The sequence below is a fragment of the Microcaecilia unicolor genome, chromosome 14 (genome assembly GCF_901765095.1).
Source record: "Microcaecilia unicolor chromosome 14, aMicUni1.1, whole genome shotgun sequence".
In the NCBI taxonomy this organism is placed as follows: domain Eukaryota; kingdom Metazoa; phylum Chordata; class Amphibia; order Gymnophiona; family Siphonopidae; genus Microcaecilia; species Microcaecilia unicolor.
The window spans coordinates 21,934,980-21,953,572 of record NC_044044.1 but is presented as its reverse complement, the minus strand read 5'-3'; the positions used below and the strand labels follow the sequence as shown (position 1 = coordinate 21,953,572).

The 18,593-nt window shown below is 45.1% G+C and overlaps 1 protein-coding gene across 1 annotated transcript; it reads left to right on the top strand.

Annotated features, from left to right (window-relative positions):
- Window positions 1-4,957: 4,957 nt before the first annotated feature.
- Window positions 4,958-18,333, top strand: TRIM56 (tripartite motif containing 56). The gene is made up of 2 exons (XM_030188120.1): window positions 4,958-5,165; window positions 15,808-18,333. Exon 2 carries the CDS (start codon window positions 15,809-15,811, stop codon window positions 17,768-17,770), a length of 1,962 nt encoding a protein of 653 aa, XP_030043980.1. The 5' UTR covers window positions 4,958-5,165; window position 15,808; the 3' UTR covers window positions 17,771-18,333.
- Window positions 18,334-18,593: the final 260 nt, after the last annotated feature.

The following is an 18,593-nucleotide window of genomic DNA, read 5'->3' as shown; positions in this document are numbered from 1 at the left end:
ACAATGTTTTATGCAGTGTTGTGCCGAATACTCATCAAAAGTAATTAATTACAGCTATTTTTACTTCTCAGCTTAAAGTAATTAGTTGTTGTAATTAGATTACCCATCTAGGGAAGTAGTTAATTACTGATTATAGTTACCGGTTTAAAGTAACTAATTGTTTTTCCTTTACTTTTGAACATAGTATAGTAGCATAGCATAGTGAATGACGGCATATAAAGACTTGAACAGCCCATCCAGACTGCCCAACAGTCACACTCCTTATCAAATCATGATTAAACCAACAATGAATGTGATATAAAATACTTGATCATTGTCTCTTTGGCATTTCTGGGACACAGACCGTAGATGTTAAGTCTGTACGGCTAGAACTGAGCTGAGCCCTACTTACTGCACACGGTACAGGCAGTGCCTGTCTCTCTTCTTAATGTCTTTCTGATCCTGCAAGCATTCAGCCTCTTGCACTAGCAAAGGCAGCTGATAGGGCTTATCATAGGCCGGTTGCAAAGACCCGAAGGGAGCTGATCCCCACCCCTCCCCTTGGTCATTCTAGCACAGGCAATGATTGCCAATCTCCCAGGCCCAGCATTCACCATGCAGGGATGTGCCACAATGATAACCCTTACAGAGTATGAGTACAGCTGGGGCACAGGGCTGTAGGAAAGGATAGGGGTGGGAGGAAAAGGGAGTGGAGAAATGTGAACCCTGGCTAAAAATGAGCCTGCTTCTAGTCAGTGGCGTAGCAAGGGGGGGCGGGAGGCGCGGTCCACCCCGGGTGTCAGCTCTGGGGGGGGGGGGCTCCCTGCCAGCTCCCTCCCTCGGCGCATCGACACGCCCCCCCCCCCCAGTGCCCACCCTCCTCCGTCCAACCAGCTCCCCCTACCTTTAAAAAAAATCAGAATCCGAAGCGAGGCGCAGCGCCTCGTGCCTGCACGTAAAAGAAATGTGCAGCGTCTCATCGGGCCTTCTCTCGCTCTGTCTGTCCCGCCGTTGCGGAATAGGAAGTTGCGTCAGCAGAGGGCGGGACAGACAGAGTGAGGAAAGGCCCGATGAGACGCTGCACATTTCTTTTACGTGGAGGCGCGAGGCGCTGCGCCTCGCTTCGGATTCCGATATTTTTTTAAAGGTAGGGAGCTGGTTGAACGGAAGAGGGTGGGCACTGGGTCGGGGGGGGGGGGTGTCGATGCACCGGGGGGGGGGGGTATGTCATCGTGCTACACCCAGGGGGGGGGGTGCAACGGCGAACCTCCCTGCCCCGGGTGGCAGCCCCCCTCGCTACGCCACTGCTTCTAGTCATCACACTTCCTAGCACATACACCTGAAATGTCTTCATCTTCTGGATACTGCAAAGCGCATTCTGTCTCTTTTCTCCCGCAAAATACACGGTTTTGTTTTCCCTCAGCTGCCATTTATTTTTTGCAGTTCCTGCCATAGTCTACCGCAGTGTTTCCCAAGTCCAGTCCTGGAATACACCCTGCCAGTCCGGTTTTCAGGACCTCCACAATGAACAGGCATGAACTTGATTTCCATACACTGCCTCCATTATATGCAAATCTCTTTCATGCATATTCATTGCAGACATCACGAAAACCTGACTGGCAAGGGATACCCCAGGACCGGACCTGGGAAACACTGATCAACAGCACTGCTTATCAATTTTCTTGTGGATGTGACCCCATGATAGAGACCAAATAAAACTGTGACACCCCTGCAGATGCAAAATAATGATGCAACTATGAAGAGCTCACCCAGGTGATGACTGCACTTGGGGACCTAACCCACACTTTGGGGAAACTCTGAACTACAGAATATTTTCCTAGGCCAGCAGTGCGTGATACAAACTGTCATTACACCATGAGAAATGGCATCATATTTGAGGGGTGGAGGAGGGGACAGCTTTGCTTCTGATGCCTCACTGATCAATATGAATCCCTTCCCCCATAAGCAAAAGAAGAGAAAAAAATCTGAAGTGCTTACTAAAATATCTAACGTCCCTGAAAATACTTCATTGGGACCTCCACGTCCCACTTCTGGGATTACTGCTTTCCTTAAGTAACCTCCTACTTTTGATGAGATAACTGAGATAACATTCTATCACATTTAGACACACTGGTAATGCTCAAATTAAATTCCAAAGCACACTTAAAATCTAAAGAAAGAAAAAAAAGCTTGTACCCTTAGCTTAAGATTCAGGTTTTAACCAATTCTCTCTGCAAATTTTCTGTTGAAAACTGCCAGATCCTAACGTGCAAATTACAGATACCCTCTGCCTTAGAACAGGTCCAGCCTAGAATGCAGCAGTGCACGCTTCCTCTCCCCTACTCCAAAGGAACTCTCTGTCCTACAGATTCCAGGCTCTGCATCCCTGTGTTCATCCCTAGCAAGCAAATTCCTAGGAGAGGGCACTTTTAGGTCTCTAGTGTGGCACAGATAAAGGGCTTCCTAACTGTGTGTCTCCTCAAATGTACATCAGGCCCGAGCAGGCCTGAAACCGCACTGCAAAGTAAATAATATAACCCATCACACTCCCACCCCACCCCGACCTCCTCCTCCATCTTAAAGCCAGAGATCATTGCATATTGAATAGCTTGTGCATGAAGATGGAATTTGAATTTCTTTTCATGTTGTTTTATGCAGAGAAACACAGCAGAAAGAGAAAAAAATAAAGTCAGAACTTCCAGAATCTTTGTGAGGGGTCCTGACCTCAACATAGCTCAGTCATAAGTACGTGACTCTTCCAAAGACAGCAAAATTGATGCTAAGGTTTGGGTGCTGAACACTGAAAATCAGAAAATCATACAAATAATACTTAAACATATCAGTGACGTAGGTACAGGTGGGCCAGGGTGGGCCAGAGCCCACCCACCTTGGACTCAGGCCCACCCAAAATCGTGATACTCTTGCTATGGCTGGTGGGTATTCCCAAACCTTGGCAGCTGAAGATTTTCTGTCCTTGGGCAGCCAGCGCTCTTCCAAATGTCAGCCAGCAGCACTTGCCTTGAGCTGACGCTAAGACCGGCCCTTCTGCACACGCTCAGTTTTCACACGTGCAAAAGCACTGAGCATGCATGGCCTGCCGGCAGAAGCATCAGTTTGAGGCAAGTGCTGCTGGCTGCCATTTGAAAGAGTGCTGGCTGCTCGAGCAGTAGGAGGAAATCTTCAGCTGGCAGAGTATTTAATATTTGGGGTTTGTGGGCATGGAGGGGTGGAGAGAAGAGCAAACTGGAGGGGCCAGGGGGGGAGGAATTCCATGCCCACCCACCTTGGGCTCAGGCCCACCCAAAATTGGCTATCTGGCTACGCCCCTGAAACATATACATACAAATGACTATGGAACAAGTGCACATGAGCCCAAAGTAAAATTTTGTCCTGCTTGTAGCAAAATCAATTACATGCATGCTCGGTTTCATTAAAACGAGTGTGCACAGCGACTAAAAACAGGACAGGGCGCCAGGCAATGTGAGACCAGCGTGGGACAAACGCTTTAGCTGGTGGGGGTTTGGGAACCTCTGCCAGACAAGGTACCTTCGCAATGGCGGTGGGGGGGGGGGGGGGCAGAAGCAGCTGCGGGGAGGGAGCGGAAGTGGCGGCAGGAGGCGGCAGCAGCAGGGAGGTGGGCCAAAATGTGCCGCCCCACCTTCCGTCAAGGTCTAGCTATGCCCCTGATTTAAACAGAATTCTTTAATTGCCAACCGCTATTGTAATCTTAGGGGCCCTTTTAATGAAGGTTAGCATGGGTTAACGTAATTGGCACAGGCTAAATGCTGCGTATCCTATTTTATAGCTAAGGGCCACTTAGCGCAGGCGGGGATAGGGCTGGGCAGACTTATACGGTCTGTGCCAGAGCCGGTGGTGGGAAGCGGGACTGGTGGTTGGGAGGTGGGGATAGTGCTGGGCAGACTTGTACGGTCTGTGCCAGAGCCGGTGGTTGGGAGGCAGGGCTGGTGGTGGGGAGGTGAGGATAGTGCTGGGCAGACTTATACGGTCTGTGCCTGTGCCAGAGCCGGTGGTGGGAGGCGGGGATATTGCTGGGCGGACTTATACGCTCTGTGCCCTGAAGAGCACAGGTACAAATCAAAGTAGGGTATACACAAAAAGCAGCAAATATGACTTATCTTGTTGGGCAGACTGGATGGACCGTGCAGGTCTTTTCTGCCGTCATCTACTATGTTACTATGTTACTATGTTTAGTGATTTACAAGCTTAGGATTCCCTGAACCGAAAAGTCAATAGAACAGCAGTACCCCTCTGAGAAGGACTGGTGGGAGGAGTAGAGAGGTCACTCAGAACCCCATTTACCCAAGGGGGCAGAGAGAGAGGAGAGGGAGATGGAAAGCTTGCCTGGCCAGTATCAGCCTGGAAGCAGAAAAAGAAGGGGGTGGGTGGGACCTGAAGGTTTCTGTAAAAATACGGCATGAAATGTCATACTGGAATGACTGTCATAACAAAACTCTGTAAGTAGATTTTTTTTTTTGTACCCTGCGCTTTCCCACTCATGGCAGGCTCAATGCGGCTTACATGGGGCAATGGAGGGTTAAGTGAGTTGCCCAGAGTCACAAGGAGTTGCCTGTGCCTGAAGTGGGAATCAAACTCAGTTCCTCAGGACCAAAGTCCACCACCCTAACCACTAGGTCACTCCTCCACATTGAGCCTGGAAATAGGTGGGAAAATGTGGGATACAAATGCAATAAATAAATAAATAAAAATAAAAGAAGTTTAACTTTTGGTCAGCCGCCAGTTGCAAACATAGCTCAGTTAGGAGCAGCAACCGTGTCTGTACACATGAGTGTATGTGTACAAGGAAATGCCTACAGGCGGTTTCTTTATTGTTACTCAAAGTTTTTGTTTTCATATTGTGAAAGCAGTACAAAAGAGACTTGCCCCTCCCTCCACAAAACTGTAAGTGAAACTAGGAAACTAGGAGCAGAGTAAAGTGGAACACCGCAAGACAGGAAGGGGAAAAGAGGGTTTAAATTAATTTCCGAACCAGAGAGTGGAGGAGCAGGAGGAGAGACACGATACCAGTAGTCAAAAGGATAAAATCTGTGTGTCGAAGCTTTTGCTGGTGATATTGCTGGTGTCTTAGAGCTGTGGAAGAACTTCAAATATGCTTCTTTGCAGAAACTTCCAAGATAGTCGAGCAGTTTGACATCTCAAAAAAACAGGTAAAGCTTTTTAGGGTACTTCCTAGGACGAAACTTGAGTTCCATTTTCTGGCCTTTTTTTTTTGTTTGTTTTTAGCACAGTTTCTAGTTGCTTGGTTTTTATTTAGCGCATGTCTTTGCTCAGCATACTTTCTCTAATTAAATTCAGATATCCTGATATGACTTCCCTCCCTTCCTCCCGTTTCCTGTTATTGTACAAAAGGAGCTTCTGGTGAGCCTGCTAATTTAGATAAAACAAACAAAACTGACCCTGCTCTCACTTTTGATATTCTTGAGGTAACTGAGATAACAACTTACCTGCAACTGAAGGTCTCCATGGATAGCAGTACACATCAGCCACACAAGGACTCTGGCTAGAAGAGTGAAACTGCCACATTTAATGCAGAGCTATTTTGGGTTAAAAGATTCTCCTCTTGTAATGAGGATTAAAAACAAAAGTGGTGGATCATGGAGATGGGGGGGGGGGGGGGGGGGGGGGAGGAGGGGCACTTTTGAACGGATGACCATTTACACCAATGAAACCTTGGTGTAAATCTCATGCCTAATTAGTTGCGAATTCTGTTATTCTATAACAATGCACATTAATTGTGGGAATGCCCCCCAATCCACCCATGACCCGCCCGTGGCCATGCTCCCTTTTTGGACCTGTGCGTAAAATTTACATGCAGTTCCTGTGCCTGAATTTATGCATGTAAATTTTAATTAAATCCAATTATCTTATATAATAAAACTCACCCTCAACGTTCTGAAGACACTGACGTCACTTCCTTCAAGACGGGTTCGAAGGGTTCGTGGTGGTGAAGCCACCGAAATCGCCAAGTCTCGGGGCCCTGCTCTCATGTCAAACGTGATGACATTGAGGGCGGAGCAATGGCATCACACACCGAGGGTGGAGCAATGGCGTACGGTGCATTCAGGAGGTGCGGAGCAATGGCGTCAGAACGACGAAGGGGTCGGTCGGTAGGTAGGTAGAGAGGGAGGGAGGGAGGAAGGGGAGGGGGTGTTGGGGAGGAAAACCTTGCTAAGCGCCCCGTTTCATTTGCTCCAGAAACGGGGCCTCTTTTACTAGTCAGCAATAATTGCTTGTTAAGAAGCCATTATCGGTTTCTAATTGGCTCATTATTCAATTAAATTGTGCACGCACCCAAATTTGCATATGTAATTTTTAGCAACCTTTTATAGAATTTGGGGATTAGTGTGACAGTGTCATAGGGGTGTTCACAGGGGAGGGACATGGTTCCAGGATTGCAACAATAGAAACGAGAGCAAGTTGCATGCACTGGGTCTCTAATGTGTGCAGCTCCATCGTACTATATTCATTAATAATTCCCAAATGAGTTCTCTATGTGTAACTGAATACTACTTATCTATACAGTACTCCTAGTAACAGTTCTCTTTCCTCAAAAAATATGAGTATACACTATACTTTATTATTTTTTACTTTACCGTCATTACCTTCATTGTCATTAACACACTTTTTGCATAAACACTTCCTGCGTATCCTGTGTTGTTCAGTTCACAGTGTCTTACAGTCTATCTGATCATTAATCCATTCATCAATCCATTCATACTATCATTCATACCGCATTCGACAGAGCCCTTCTGTACCATCTCCACTCATTTGTATTGCCACATAATCACAAATACAGTCCTAAACACAATATACACGTCAACATATTCATATGTCGTTTATACAAAGTCCTTAAATCAAAACCTCAGTTGTTTTTCACTCGATTTTTACGAGCCTTTCTTTACAGAACACTCCTTAGTTGTATTTTTCCATGGTGGTTTTATAAGTGGCACATTAGGTACTCAGTCTTATTCTTATGCCTCTCCGAGCAAAGTCTTTGCAAACGTCATGGGTCCACGCCCTCCAAGCAGAGTCTTTATCAACGTTGTTACTCGAAGCCCAACACGTTTTGCACAAGACGTCTTCAGGGGCTACAGTTCTATATACAGTGATAAGACAAGGAAGTGGTTACTTCCTCTAACCTCATAATTTTACTCCTAATGCTTTAAATATCTCATATAGTTCATTCTCACCTTAACTTGTAGTTCATGCACCTATCTCTAGGGTTTAGTCAAGATGGCTCCCTCCATAGAATGCCAGAAGTGACATTAATCTAAGATCTTCCACTGCATGCTATTTACTGTGCCAATGTTTAACTAGCGGTGTATCCATTTTTAGTAATCTGATGTTGCTAAGATGTCGCGCTATTCTGTGCTTTACCTTTTTAACAGTTTGTCCATTATAGGATAAATTACATGGGCACTTAACAGCATATATAACATAGGCCCATAAAGCCTTATGAGGGCATACAATGTGCAAAGACAGTGGCTGTTCCAATAGGGTATAGAAACTAAAGATATACGTCTCACTTGCATTTTACCCTATGTTGTACAGTCTCATCAAGTTATTCAAATTATACGCAAATATTGGGGAATATTAGGGATTCATAAAGTTTTCTCGGAACACCCTCGGTTCTGATATAAGAGGGGCCAAAATTTGGGAGAAAAATTAAAGCAACATAGGTGTACAATAGACAGAGAGTGACGGGGTCATCACAAGTGTAAGGGATATACATATTGGACATATGCCATGGAGAGTCGGAGTGTTGAGATTCCCAATCAAACGCGTCCCAGACAATATCAGTTTTGGTCTTATACAGATTGTGAATCTGCCTATGTTATATATGCTGTTAAGTGCCCGTGTAATTTATTCTATATTGGACAAACTGTTAAAAAGGTAAAGCACAGAATAGCGCAACATCTTAGCAACACCAGATTATTAAAAATGGATACACCACTAGTTAAACATTGGCACAGTAAACAGCATTTGGTGGAAGATCTTAGATTTACTGTTTTGCAACAGTTGGATTTAACTAGAGGTAATGTTTTACAAAGAATGATGCAGGCTGAACAGCGATTAATTCATGATTGGAGACAGGGCCGTGCCAACACGGTAAGCGCCGCAAGGGGGGCGCCGCGCCGTAGTTGTATTTTTAAAAAAAACCTTACTCCTCCGCTCCACCTGATTCCCCGGCGCTTTAAATTTACCTCTCCTCTGCCTCCGACGTCTGCGCAGCATCAGTGAAAGCGTTGCCTGTCTGAACGTCTCTCCACCAGCCTTTCTCTTCGCTCGTTCGTTCCCTCTGTGTCCCGCCCTCAAGGAAAGATGTCAGAAGAAGGCGGGACACAGAGGGAACAAACGAACGAGGGAAGGCTGGTGGAGACGTCCAGCAGGCACGCTTTCACTGATGCTGCGCAGACATCGGCGGCGGAGAGAGGTAAATTTAAAGCGCCGGGGAATCGGGGCATGCACGCGCCAACTGATAGTCTGCAGGGGGCGCCAACTGATGGTCTGCAGGGGGGGCGCCAGAGACCCTAGGCACAGCCCTGATTGGAGAACGGTGATCCCTACGGGATTGAACATAGAAGTGGAGTGGGGTAACCTATAAATTGTATCAACACTGTGGAACATGTGGTTTTACCAACTGCGTATGTGGAGCAGCGGAACTGATGTCACTTCCGGCATTCTATGGAGGGAACCATCTTGACTAAACCCTAGAGATAGGTGCATGAACTACAAGTTAAGGTGAGAATGAAATATATGAGATATTTAAAGCATTAGGAGTAAAATTATGAGGTTAGAGGAAGTAACCACTTCCTTGTCTTATCACTGTGTATAAAACTGTAGCCCCTGAAGACGTCTTATGCGAAACGTGTTGGGCTTCGAGTAACCAACGTTGATAAAGACTCTGCTTGGAGGGCGTGGACCCATGACGTTTGCAAAGACTTTGTTCGGAGAGGCATAAGCATAAGACTGAGTACCTAATGTGCCACTTATAAAACCACCATGGAAAAAGACAACTAAGGAGTGTTCTGTAAAGAAAAGGCTCGTAAAAACTGAGTGAAAAACAACTGAGTTTTGATTTAAGGACTTTGTATAAACGGCATATGATATGTTGACGTGTAATTGTGTTTAGGACTGTATTTGTGATTATGTGGCAATACAAATGAGGGGGGATGGTACAGAAGGGCTCTGTCGAATGCGGTATGAATGATAGTATGAACGGATTGACGAATGGATTAATGATCAGATAGACTTTAAGACATTGTGAACTGAACAACAGGAAGTGTTTATGTAAAAAGTGTGTTAATGACAATGAAGGTAATGTACAAAAATAATAAAGTAGTAGTGTATACTCATATTTTCGAGAAAGAGAACTGTTACTAGGAGTACTGTATCCATATTCATTAAAGATAGCCTGAACCCCAGATCAGTTAGCTAGGCATCTAGGATAGGGTTGGGAAGCATTACTTTAGTGCAGTACCCTAACCTATGCTGGAAGGTCCCAAGTCAGTCAGGTCTTTGGGATATGCAAATGTAAACTGCCTTGATAGGTTTTTCTCCTGGGCGGTGTATCAAGTCCAAATAAAAACTTGAAACTTAAAATTTGAATATGCAGTAGAATTTACATGCAAATTTGAATATACTGGATATCCTGAAAAGCCCCAGAACAGGTTTGAGAACCTTTAGTATATAGGAGTGGAGGGTAGAGCACCAGTCTTGACATCCAGAGGTGGCTGGTTCAAATTCCACTGTTGCTCCTTGTGATCTTGGGCAAGTCACTTAACTCTCCATTGCCTCAGGTACAAAATTAGATTGTGAGCTCTCCAGGGACAGAGAAATACCTGGGCTACTACTGGAAAAGGTGTGAGCAAAATCCAAATAAATAATAATTAATATTCTGAGGTTCTCTGTTCCTATGCACTGTGTTCACCACCGGATGGCACTGCAGACCAGGAACAGTCTGCCATCCTTCGGCATCTATACAAAAATCTGCTATTTTGATTATAGACAAGATACATGGCCTTGATTTTTTTTTCTTAACTTTCAGAATATGTGTTTCTTTCTGACTTCTCAGACCATGGCACCAATGGCACTGCTTCCAGCGCCTATCAGACGTTGGCACCACAGACAGTTGCCTATCCTGCTTTTTCGAACGAGAAGGCCGGCCATCTTCCGACACAATTCTGGAGATGACCGGGCATCTCCTAAACCTGGCCAAATTGGTATAATGGAAAGCCAATTTGGGCCGGCTTCAACTGCTTTCCGTTGCGGAGCCGGCCAAACTTCAAGGGGGCCATGTCGGCAGGTACAGAAGCGGGGCGGGGGCGTGGTTACGAGATGGCCGGCATCGCCTGATAATAGAAAAAAGAAAGCCGGCCCTGACGAACATTTGGCCGACTTTACTTGGTCTCTTTTTGTTCACAACCAAGCCTCAAAAAGGTGCCCCAACTGACCAGATGACCACCGGAGGGGATGACCTCCCCTTATTCCCCCAGTGGTCACCAACTCCCTCCCACCCTAAAAACAACTTTTAAAATATTTTTGCCAGCCTCTATGCCAGCCTCAAATGTCATACCCAGCTCTATGACAGCAGTATGCAGGTCCCTGGAGCAGTTTTTAGTGGGTGCAGTGCACTTCAGGCAGGCGGACCCAGGCCATCCCCCCTACCTGTTATACTTGTGGTGGTATATGTGAGCCCTCCACCCCCCACCCCCAAAACCCACTGTACCCACATGTAGGTGCCCCCCTTCATCCCTAAGGGCTATGGTAGTTGTGTACAGTTGTGGGAGTGGGTTTTGGGGGGCTCAGCACACAAGGTAAGGGAGGTATGCACCTGGGAGCAATTTTTGAAGTCCACTGCAGTGCCCCCTAGGGTGCCCGGTTGGTGTCCTGGCATGTCAGGGGGACCAGTGCACTACAAATGCTGGCTCCTCCCACCACCAAATGCCTTTGATTTGGCCGGATTTGAGATTGCCGCCATTAGTTTCCATTGTCGCTGAAAACCAATGTCGGCCATCTCTAAAGCTGGCCCAAATGTTGAGATTTGGCCGGCTCCGACTGTATTATCGAAAGGAAAGATGGCCGGCCATCTTATTTCAATAATACGGTCAGGACGCCGCTTTACGGGGCGGCCTTGAAGATGGCCGCCCTTATAGATGGCCAGCCCTGTTCGTTTATGTGCCTCCAGACTCACAGAAACAGAAGCCTGTGCGGCCGCGTTGCTGATCTGCAAGGGCAGGTTTCTACATGGAATGTTGCTAGTGGAATCTACATTCCATGTAGAATCTCAAATAGGGAAAGGGAAATGGGACTTGATATACTGCCTTTCTGAGGTTTTTGCAACTATATTCAAAGCAGTTTACATATATTCAGGTACTTATTTTGTACCAGAGGAAATGGAGGGTTAAGTGACTTGCCCAGAGTTACAAGGAGCTGCAGTGGGAATCGAACCCAGTTCCCCAGGATCAAAGTCCACTGCACTAACCACTAGGCTACTCCTCCACTAATGATATTCCATGAAGAATATCAAATAGGGAATAGGACTTGATATGCCACCTTTTTGTGGGTTTTGCAACCTATATACAGGTACTTATTTTATACCTGGGGCAATGGAGGGTTAAATGACTTGCCCAGAGTCACAAGGTGCTGCAGTGGGAGTTGAACCCAGTTCCCCGGGATCAAAGTCTGCTGCACTAACCACTAGGCTACTCCTCCACTCATTCCACCAATAAGAGCCAACCTCATCAGTGATGTCACAATGGCTTGATTGCCCGATACTTGGCTCACTTCTGATATTGTGATGTCATAAAGGAAAGAGGGAAATGGGTCTTGATATACTGCCTTTCTGAGGTTTTTGCAACTACATTCAAAGCGGTTTACATATATTCAGGTACTTATTTTGTACCGGGGGCAATGGAGGGGTTAAGTGACTTGCCCAGAGTCACAAGGAGCTGCAGTGGGAATTGAACCCAGTTCCCCGGGATCAAAGTCTGCTGCACTAACCACTAGGCTACTCCTCCTGGAATTAATACATTAATACACTCCACTAATTAGCGCAGGATTAGCATGTGCTCCCTTATTACCTACAAAATGGGAGGTGGAAAGTTCTCACATGATAACATTTTTAATTGTCCGCATGCTAATGGAAGCTTAGCACATGGCCATTAATTTAAAAATAAATAGAAAATTAGCCATTTCCTGGCTGTGGTAAACATGGTCTTAGGGTGCGGGAAAGACTTGCGTAAAGACATGCTAAGGTCACTTTTTACCTCAGCATTAGTAACAGAGACCCTCAATTTATCCCCAGGGCACATCAGTGCAGGAAAAATACAAAATTCTCTCTTTGGTTCCATTCATAGTTTCCCAGTGCTAAGAAATTCACCCTCACTCTTCTCAAAATGTTCTCCAGACACACATCTGACTTCCTGTTGATTAGTTATGGCACTAAGCAGTGAATGATTTATCTGACACACCACCCACGCGGTTAAAAAATCAAATGACTGGATTGTCAAAAAAAAAACGGCATTCAAAACAGACCCTCACATATTACGGAAGCAAAAGAGATTTTCAGGAGACTAACAGGAGGCTGAAAAAGGAAAGGAAATTGGATTTAGGCGTGTTAGTCAGGTGCAGTGAATCATCTGCTTTCTGCTGTGATTTTAGGGGCAAATCACCATTTGTTTTCATGCCTAATGCTAGCGAACCTTGCTTCCTGTATCTGATGCTGTGTCTCAGTGGGAAATCACATGCTCAGACAGTATTCATTTATCTATTTAAAAGTACTTAGAGAGCCTGCTCCATCTGCCCTACTGAGCAGGTAACAAATTCAAACACACAGTCATCAAAACAAATAAATAATGCACACGAATTCGCACACGTAGACTTCAAAACAAAGAGACGAACACACACATCATTCACTGCATTCTCCATTCCACACCACACAGGAAGGAATTCTATGAATGGCGCTCAAAAACCGGCACCAGGAAAAATCAATGTTGAACCCCCCCCCCCCCCCCCACTTAAGTATTATTCTATAAGCCGCGCCGAAAGTTCGGCACGATTTATAGACTGCTTAAGCATTGGGTTGTGCATAAATTTAGGCACCACCATTTGCACCAACGAAAACCTAAATTTAAGCCCGGAGTACCCTTATTCTGTAATTACGCACGTAACTCAAAACCACACCCATGACATCCCCTTTCTGCACCCACTTTTTCAGGCTGCATGTAAATTTTAGGCGTGGATCTTACACTTAACTACACATGTAACACTCAATTAAATCTAATTAGTGCCAATAATTGCTTGTTAAAAATGCAATTATTGGCACTAATCAGTGGCGATCCTAGGTCGGCTGCCACCCGGGGTGGATCGCCGCTGTGCAACCCCCCAGGTGCAGCGCTGTCCGTCCCCCCAGGGTACAGCACAACATCCCCCTCCCTGGCATATCAAGCCCCCCCCCCCCCCCATGTGCATTCTTGGCTGCTGGAGGGTGCAGAGAGCAGCCACGCGCCTGTCGGCTCCACTGGCTCCCTCTGCCCCGGAACAGGAAGTAACCTGTTCCGGGTCAGAGGGAGCAGGGAACCAGCGGAGCCGACAGGCATGCGGCTGCTCTCTGCACCCTCCAGCAGCGTGCACCCGGGGCGGACCACCCCAGCCTTGGTACGCCACTGGCACTAATTAGCTCATTATCTTATTAAATTGCGCCTGCAAATCGGCACTGTGCTTAAATTGCACTATTCTATAACACTGCACACAATTTTTCAGTACACCCCTGGACTGCCCATGCCCCTTTTGAATTGCGCACTATGGGATTTAGGTGCTTGGTGTTACAGGCAGATGCGTCACCGATGGCGCCAAGTGGTTCTTTTCTAGTTTTCAGCGATATATACAGAGTTTTTTCTAGTACAGTACATATGCCCTGAGTACTTCTTATTAGGATCCCTGAGGAAGGCAATTCTTTTATATATAATATAATTTTTTTCCTTATCAACCTCCCAATCAGAAACAGTTTGACGTCTTCCCGTACTTACCTTAATTTACACCTTCCCAACTGCAAAGGTATCAAGTACAGAGATCCTCCTATGCATCCAATTTTCCTTTTTGGGTAGCCAGCTTTGGAATGCTCTACCAAGACCCATCTGAACAATCAACGGCCATTTGCCCTTCAGAAAAACATTAAAGACCCATCTCTTCAAGAAAGCCTACCCCAATGATTCAATTTAACTAAAGCCTACCCACATGATTCTGTACCGACGATTGTTATACATTGACCATGTCTCCCATTCTCCTTATGGCTACCCCCCTATCATTTCCTCTCCATCCTCCCTACGCCTACCTCCTAACGTTCATTTCCTTCTACACTCAATCCCTCCCATGTTCAATTTACTTATCCGTCAACCCCATTATTATTACGTTTACTACAATTTGTATAATCTCTTAAAGACTTTGTATTTCTTTTTTACTGTTACTATGTAAGCCGCATTGAGCCTGCTATGTGTGGGAAAGCGTGGGGTACAAATGTAATAAATAAATAAATAAACATTGCAGTGCTGTGTTGTCTAATGTACACACTTTTTGTACACCTTTTGGGATATTGTACACTCAAATTGGGTATTGAAGACTTTTTGCTAATAAATTGAGCCATCTTGTGACATCCTGACTTGTGGTGTTTGGCTCCTTTGATTCCTTTTTCTTTGCTTGTCTTGTTTACGGGAGACTTTTGTCTCCTCTTTTTGTTTGGCAGCAAAAGCAACCACAGTCAAAGCAAAACAATCAATTGTGACAGAAACAGAAACTCAGAGAACCATCAGCTTATACATTCACTCAGGCGCCCCAATCTACGTGCTAAACCTCGTAGACTTACCTCCAAGAAACGCCACAAGATCATCCTACAAATTTCTCGACCTGCACTTCCCTAGTTGTAAAGGACTAAAGTACAAGCAAATGCACGCCACCACGTTCTCGTATTTAGGCACGCAAATGTGGAATGCACTGCCTACAGACCTGAGAACAATCGGCGAAACAACTATCTTTCGCAAATCTCTTAAGACATATCTCTTCAGCAAGGCATACGAGTACTAATCACCACAATAATTCACCAGACAATCCAATCAACTAAGATAACTCATCTATTATAGCTACCTTAATCACTCCTCTCCTTCTTCTTCTTACCCTTATCTAACCTCTACACAATATTAAATGTATATGTCACCTTACAATGACAATGTTAACAAAACTATGTAAGCCACATTGAGCCTGCAAATAGGTGGGATAATGTGGGATACAAATGCAATAAATAATAATTGAGTTTTAATTATGAAAATCTGGAGGGGCGGGGGGGGGGGGGGGGTCGCTGAAAACTAGGGGCCTGGAAGTTAATTAAGGGGGGTGTATGGCTGAAGGTTTGCCTAGGGTGCCCACTGTCCTTGCATCTGCTCCGTTGAGAACTAATTATTTTAGTCTGCATTTTCTGCCCATCTACTGGGGAGCTGCTACACGTTGCTTTGACACCATTCCAGCCTTCATGCCACATTATTTCACCATCACTTGCAGACAAGCTGCAACATATATAAAGAAAAAAACACACAAGGAATGAGGTTTCTCCCTGTAGAGTTAAATCAAAGACTTGAAAGTCAAACCTCTGACTAACTTAATCTAGGATCATGCTGCAATCTGCCCCATTGATCGGTGGAGTTATGTAACAAAAATCAGAGTTCTCTACAAGACCAGAGCAGTTTTATAAAGAGAATTGTGGAAGTGGTAATAATATATATTTTTGTTTCATTTCAGAATGGCTTTTGGTGGTTCTTCCTTGTCTGATGCCCTCACAAAGGACTTTCTCACTTGCAAAATCTGCCTGGAGAAGTTTACAAAGCCTAAAATCTTACCGTGCCTGCACACTTACTGTGAGGCTTGTTTAGAGAAACTAATCGCCAACAATCGGCTCCGATGTCCAGAATGCAGAGAAGAAATCCTTCTACCAGAGGCAATCAGATGCCTCAAAACTAACTTTTTCATCAACAGCCTTCTGGACCTGATTCACTCCACTTCAGAGAGTGACTTCACTTGTACGCTGTGCCCACTAATCAACAAGGAAAGCAGTCAGAAAGCAGTGTCCAGATGTTTGGATTGCTCCGACAATATGTGCCACACTTGTGCCTCTGGACACAAGTGCTCCCGTCTAACCTATGACCATCAGGTAGTTACCATCCATGACTATGTGGCTGGAAAATATGACGGGGAGATCAGATTACGTCAGGCTGTTAAATGCCAAATACATCAGGGAGAACATTTGAGGTTTCAATGCACACGATGTGCCAGCCTCATCTGCCGGGAATGTAGGGTCACCCAGCACCTGCACCATCAATGCATGTCCCTCTCCGAGGCAGCAGAATCACGCAAACCTGTTATCAAGGGCCTTCTAGAAGGGGTGGAAAGACACATAAAGCTCATTTCCAATGAAAACGTTGCCACGGAAGAGTTCTTGCAGCTGCTACGGTCCCAAAAGTCCTCCATAAAGAAATTAATAGAGGATGAAACCCATAAGGTGCTAGAACAGTTACATCATCAAAAGCAAGATATTTTAGAAAAGCTCGACTGTTTTATGAAGGAACAAGAGAAGGCGTGTGACCTTCTCAGGTCTGACCTGGATTTTCAAGAGCAGGTAGCGAAAAGCACAATGACATTTGCTGAGACAGTTCTGAGTTTAGGGAAAGAGACTGAAATTCTTTCTCTGGAAAAGATGATCACTGAGCGACTCAGAGAGGTGCAAAACTTTCAGTGGAAACCTGTGCGAGCAAGCTATCCAGAGCTAGTCATTTCTTCTGGCCTTCACAGCTGCTCCAACATGTTCCAGCTCTCGTTCAAAAGCAGGGAAGTACAGAAACCTCACATAGAAGAGGAAGATGGTTTGGGTCCTTCTGACCAAGGTCAAAAAGGTCTTGCTTCTGGTTTACCAACAGATATACCACTAGAAAGGAAACCACAATTTTTCATCAGTTTTAGGGCAAGGGCTCCACAAGAAACAAAAAAGCCAAAAATTACTGGCATGTGCCCATTTGGTTTGGAAGAAATCCTTGTTGCAGATGAAGAGAATCGATCTTTGAAGAGGTTTTCACTACACGGTGATTATAAGGGAAGTATTCCCGTGCAGAACAACCAAGCCCCCTGTGGAATTGTAGTCCTGAAGAATAAGATCATGTACGCTGTAGGGTCTGTGCTCTATCTTGTGGATTATCAGGGAACACTGATATGGCAAAAGACATTGCCTGATACCCAAGCAAGCCATGCCATCACTACGGCAGGTGACAACCAGTTTGCCATTACTACCACAGGATATGTTGACATTTATAATCTAGAAGGGGAGAAAATAAGAAGAATTTACCCTAACGGAGAGTGGAAATGGAAATTGGTCTTTCTTACCACTAACCACAAGGGCCATTTTGTTGCCTCTGACTGGTATAAAAAATCAGTTGTAGTGTTTAACGAAAGTGGTAAGATTTTGTGTTGGTGTGAGGAGAAGGGTTTGGAGACCCGTCAGCCTGGGGCCGTCAGCGCAGACAGAGGAGGGAATATTTACATCACTGTCCATGAGCTAAATAAAATCATCAAGTACTCCTCAGAAGGGAAATTTCTAGGAGAGTTTCTCACATTCAAAAATGGGATAGAGAGACCTCGAGTCAGTGCCATCGTGGACGACAAGTATTTTACTGTAGCACTAAACAATGGGAACATACACGTCTTCAAATTCTAACAATGCACTGTATAAATAGCAGGAATATTTTATTTATATTGTTCATTCAGAATGTATTTAGCTCTCCAGAATTTTACAATGCACGACTACCTAATCATTCAAAATTCTGTGAAAACAGCCGCTTTCTTGTGATGGGGAGCGTGAACTGCCCGCGTTCCTTTGAAAATGGCCTGCTTATCCTTCTTAACAGAGATTCAGATCAGCAAAACAGCCAACCTAGATGCAGACTAAAGGCCTGATTTACTAAGGGGCCCTTTTACAAAGCTACTGACCATAGTGCACCCCTACACGGGTCTTTCTCGCGTGCTAATTACACTTTTTGCCGTGGCTAGAAAATGGCCGATTTCCTATTTTCTGCTTTAATGGCCACATGTTAATGTTGAAAATGTGGAAAACAGAAAAGCAGATCAGCAGTAGATATACATAAAAACTTTATTAGCGGTATTGCACACAGGAATATTGCCCGACACAGGCCGTGTTTTGCCCAGTAGGGCTGCGTCAGGGGCTATTGAATAAACTGTACTATGGAATGCTTATAAAACGGTTGTATATTACTACTACTACTACTACTAATAGCATTTGTATAGTGCTACCAGACGCACGCAGCGCTGAACATTTGACATAAAGAGATAGTCCCTGCTCAAAGAGCTTACAATCTAGGTAGAACAGACAGACAAGACATTAACGGGCAAGGGAATTAATGGGTAGAGAGGAGGAGGGCGAATGAGTAGTGGTTAGGAGCCAAAGGCGGAAGTGAAAAGGTGGGATTTCAGCATAGATTTAAAAACAGGTAGAGAAGAAGCTGTATTCCAGCAATTGATGT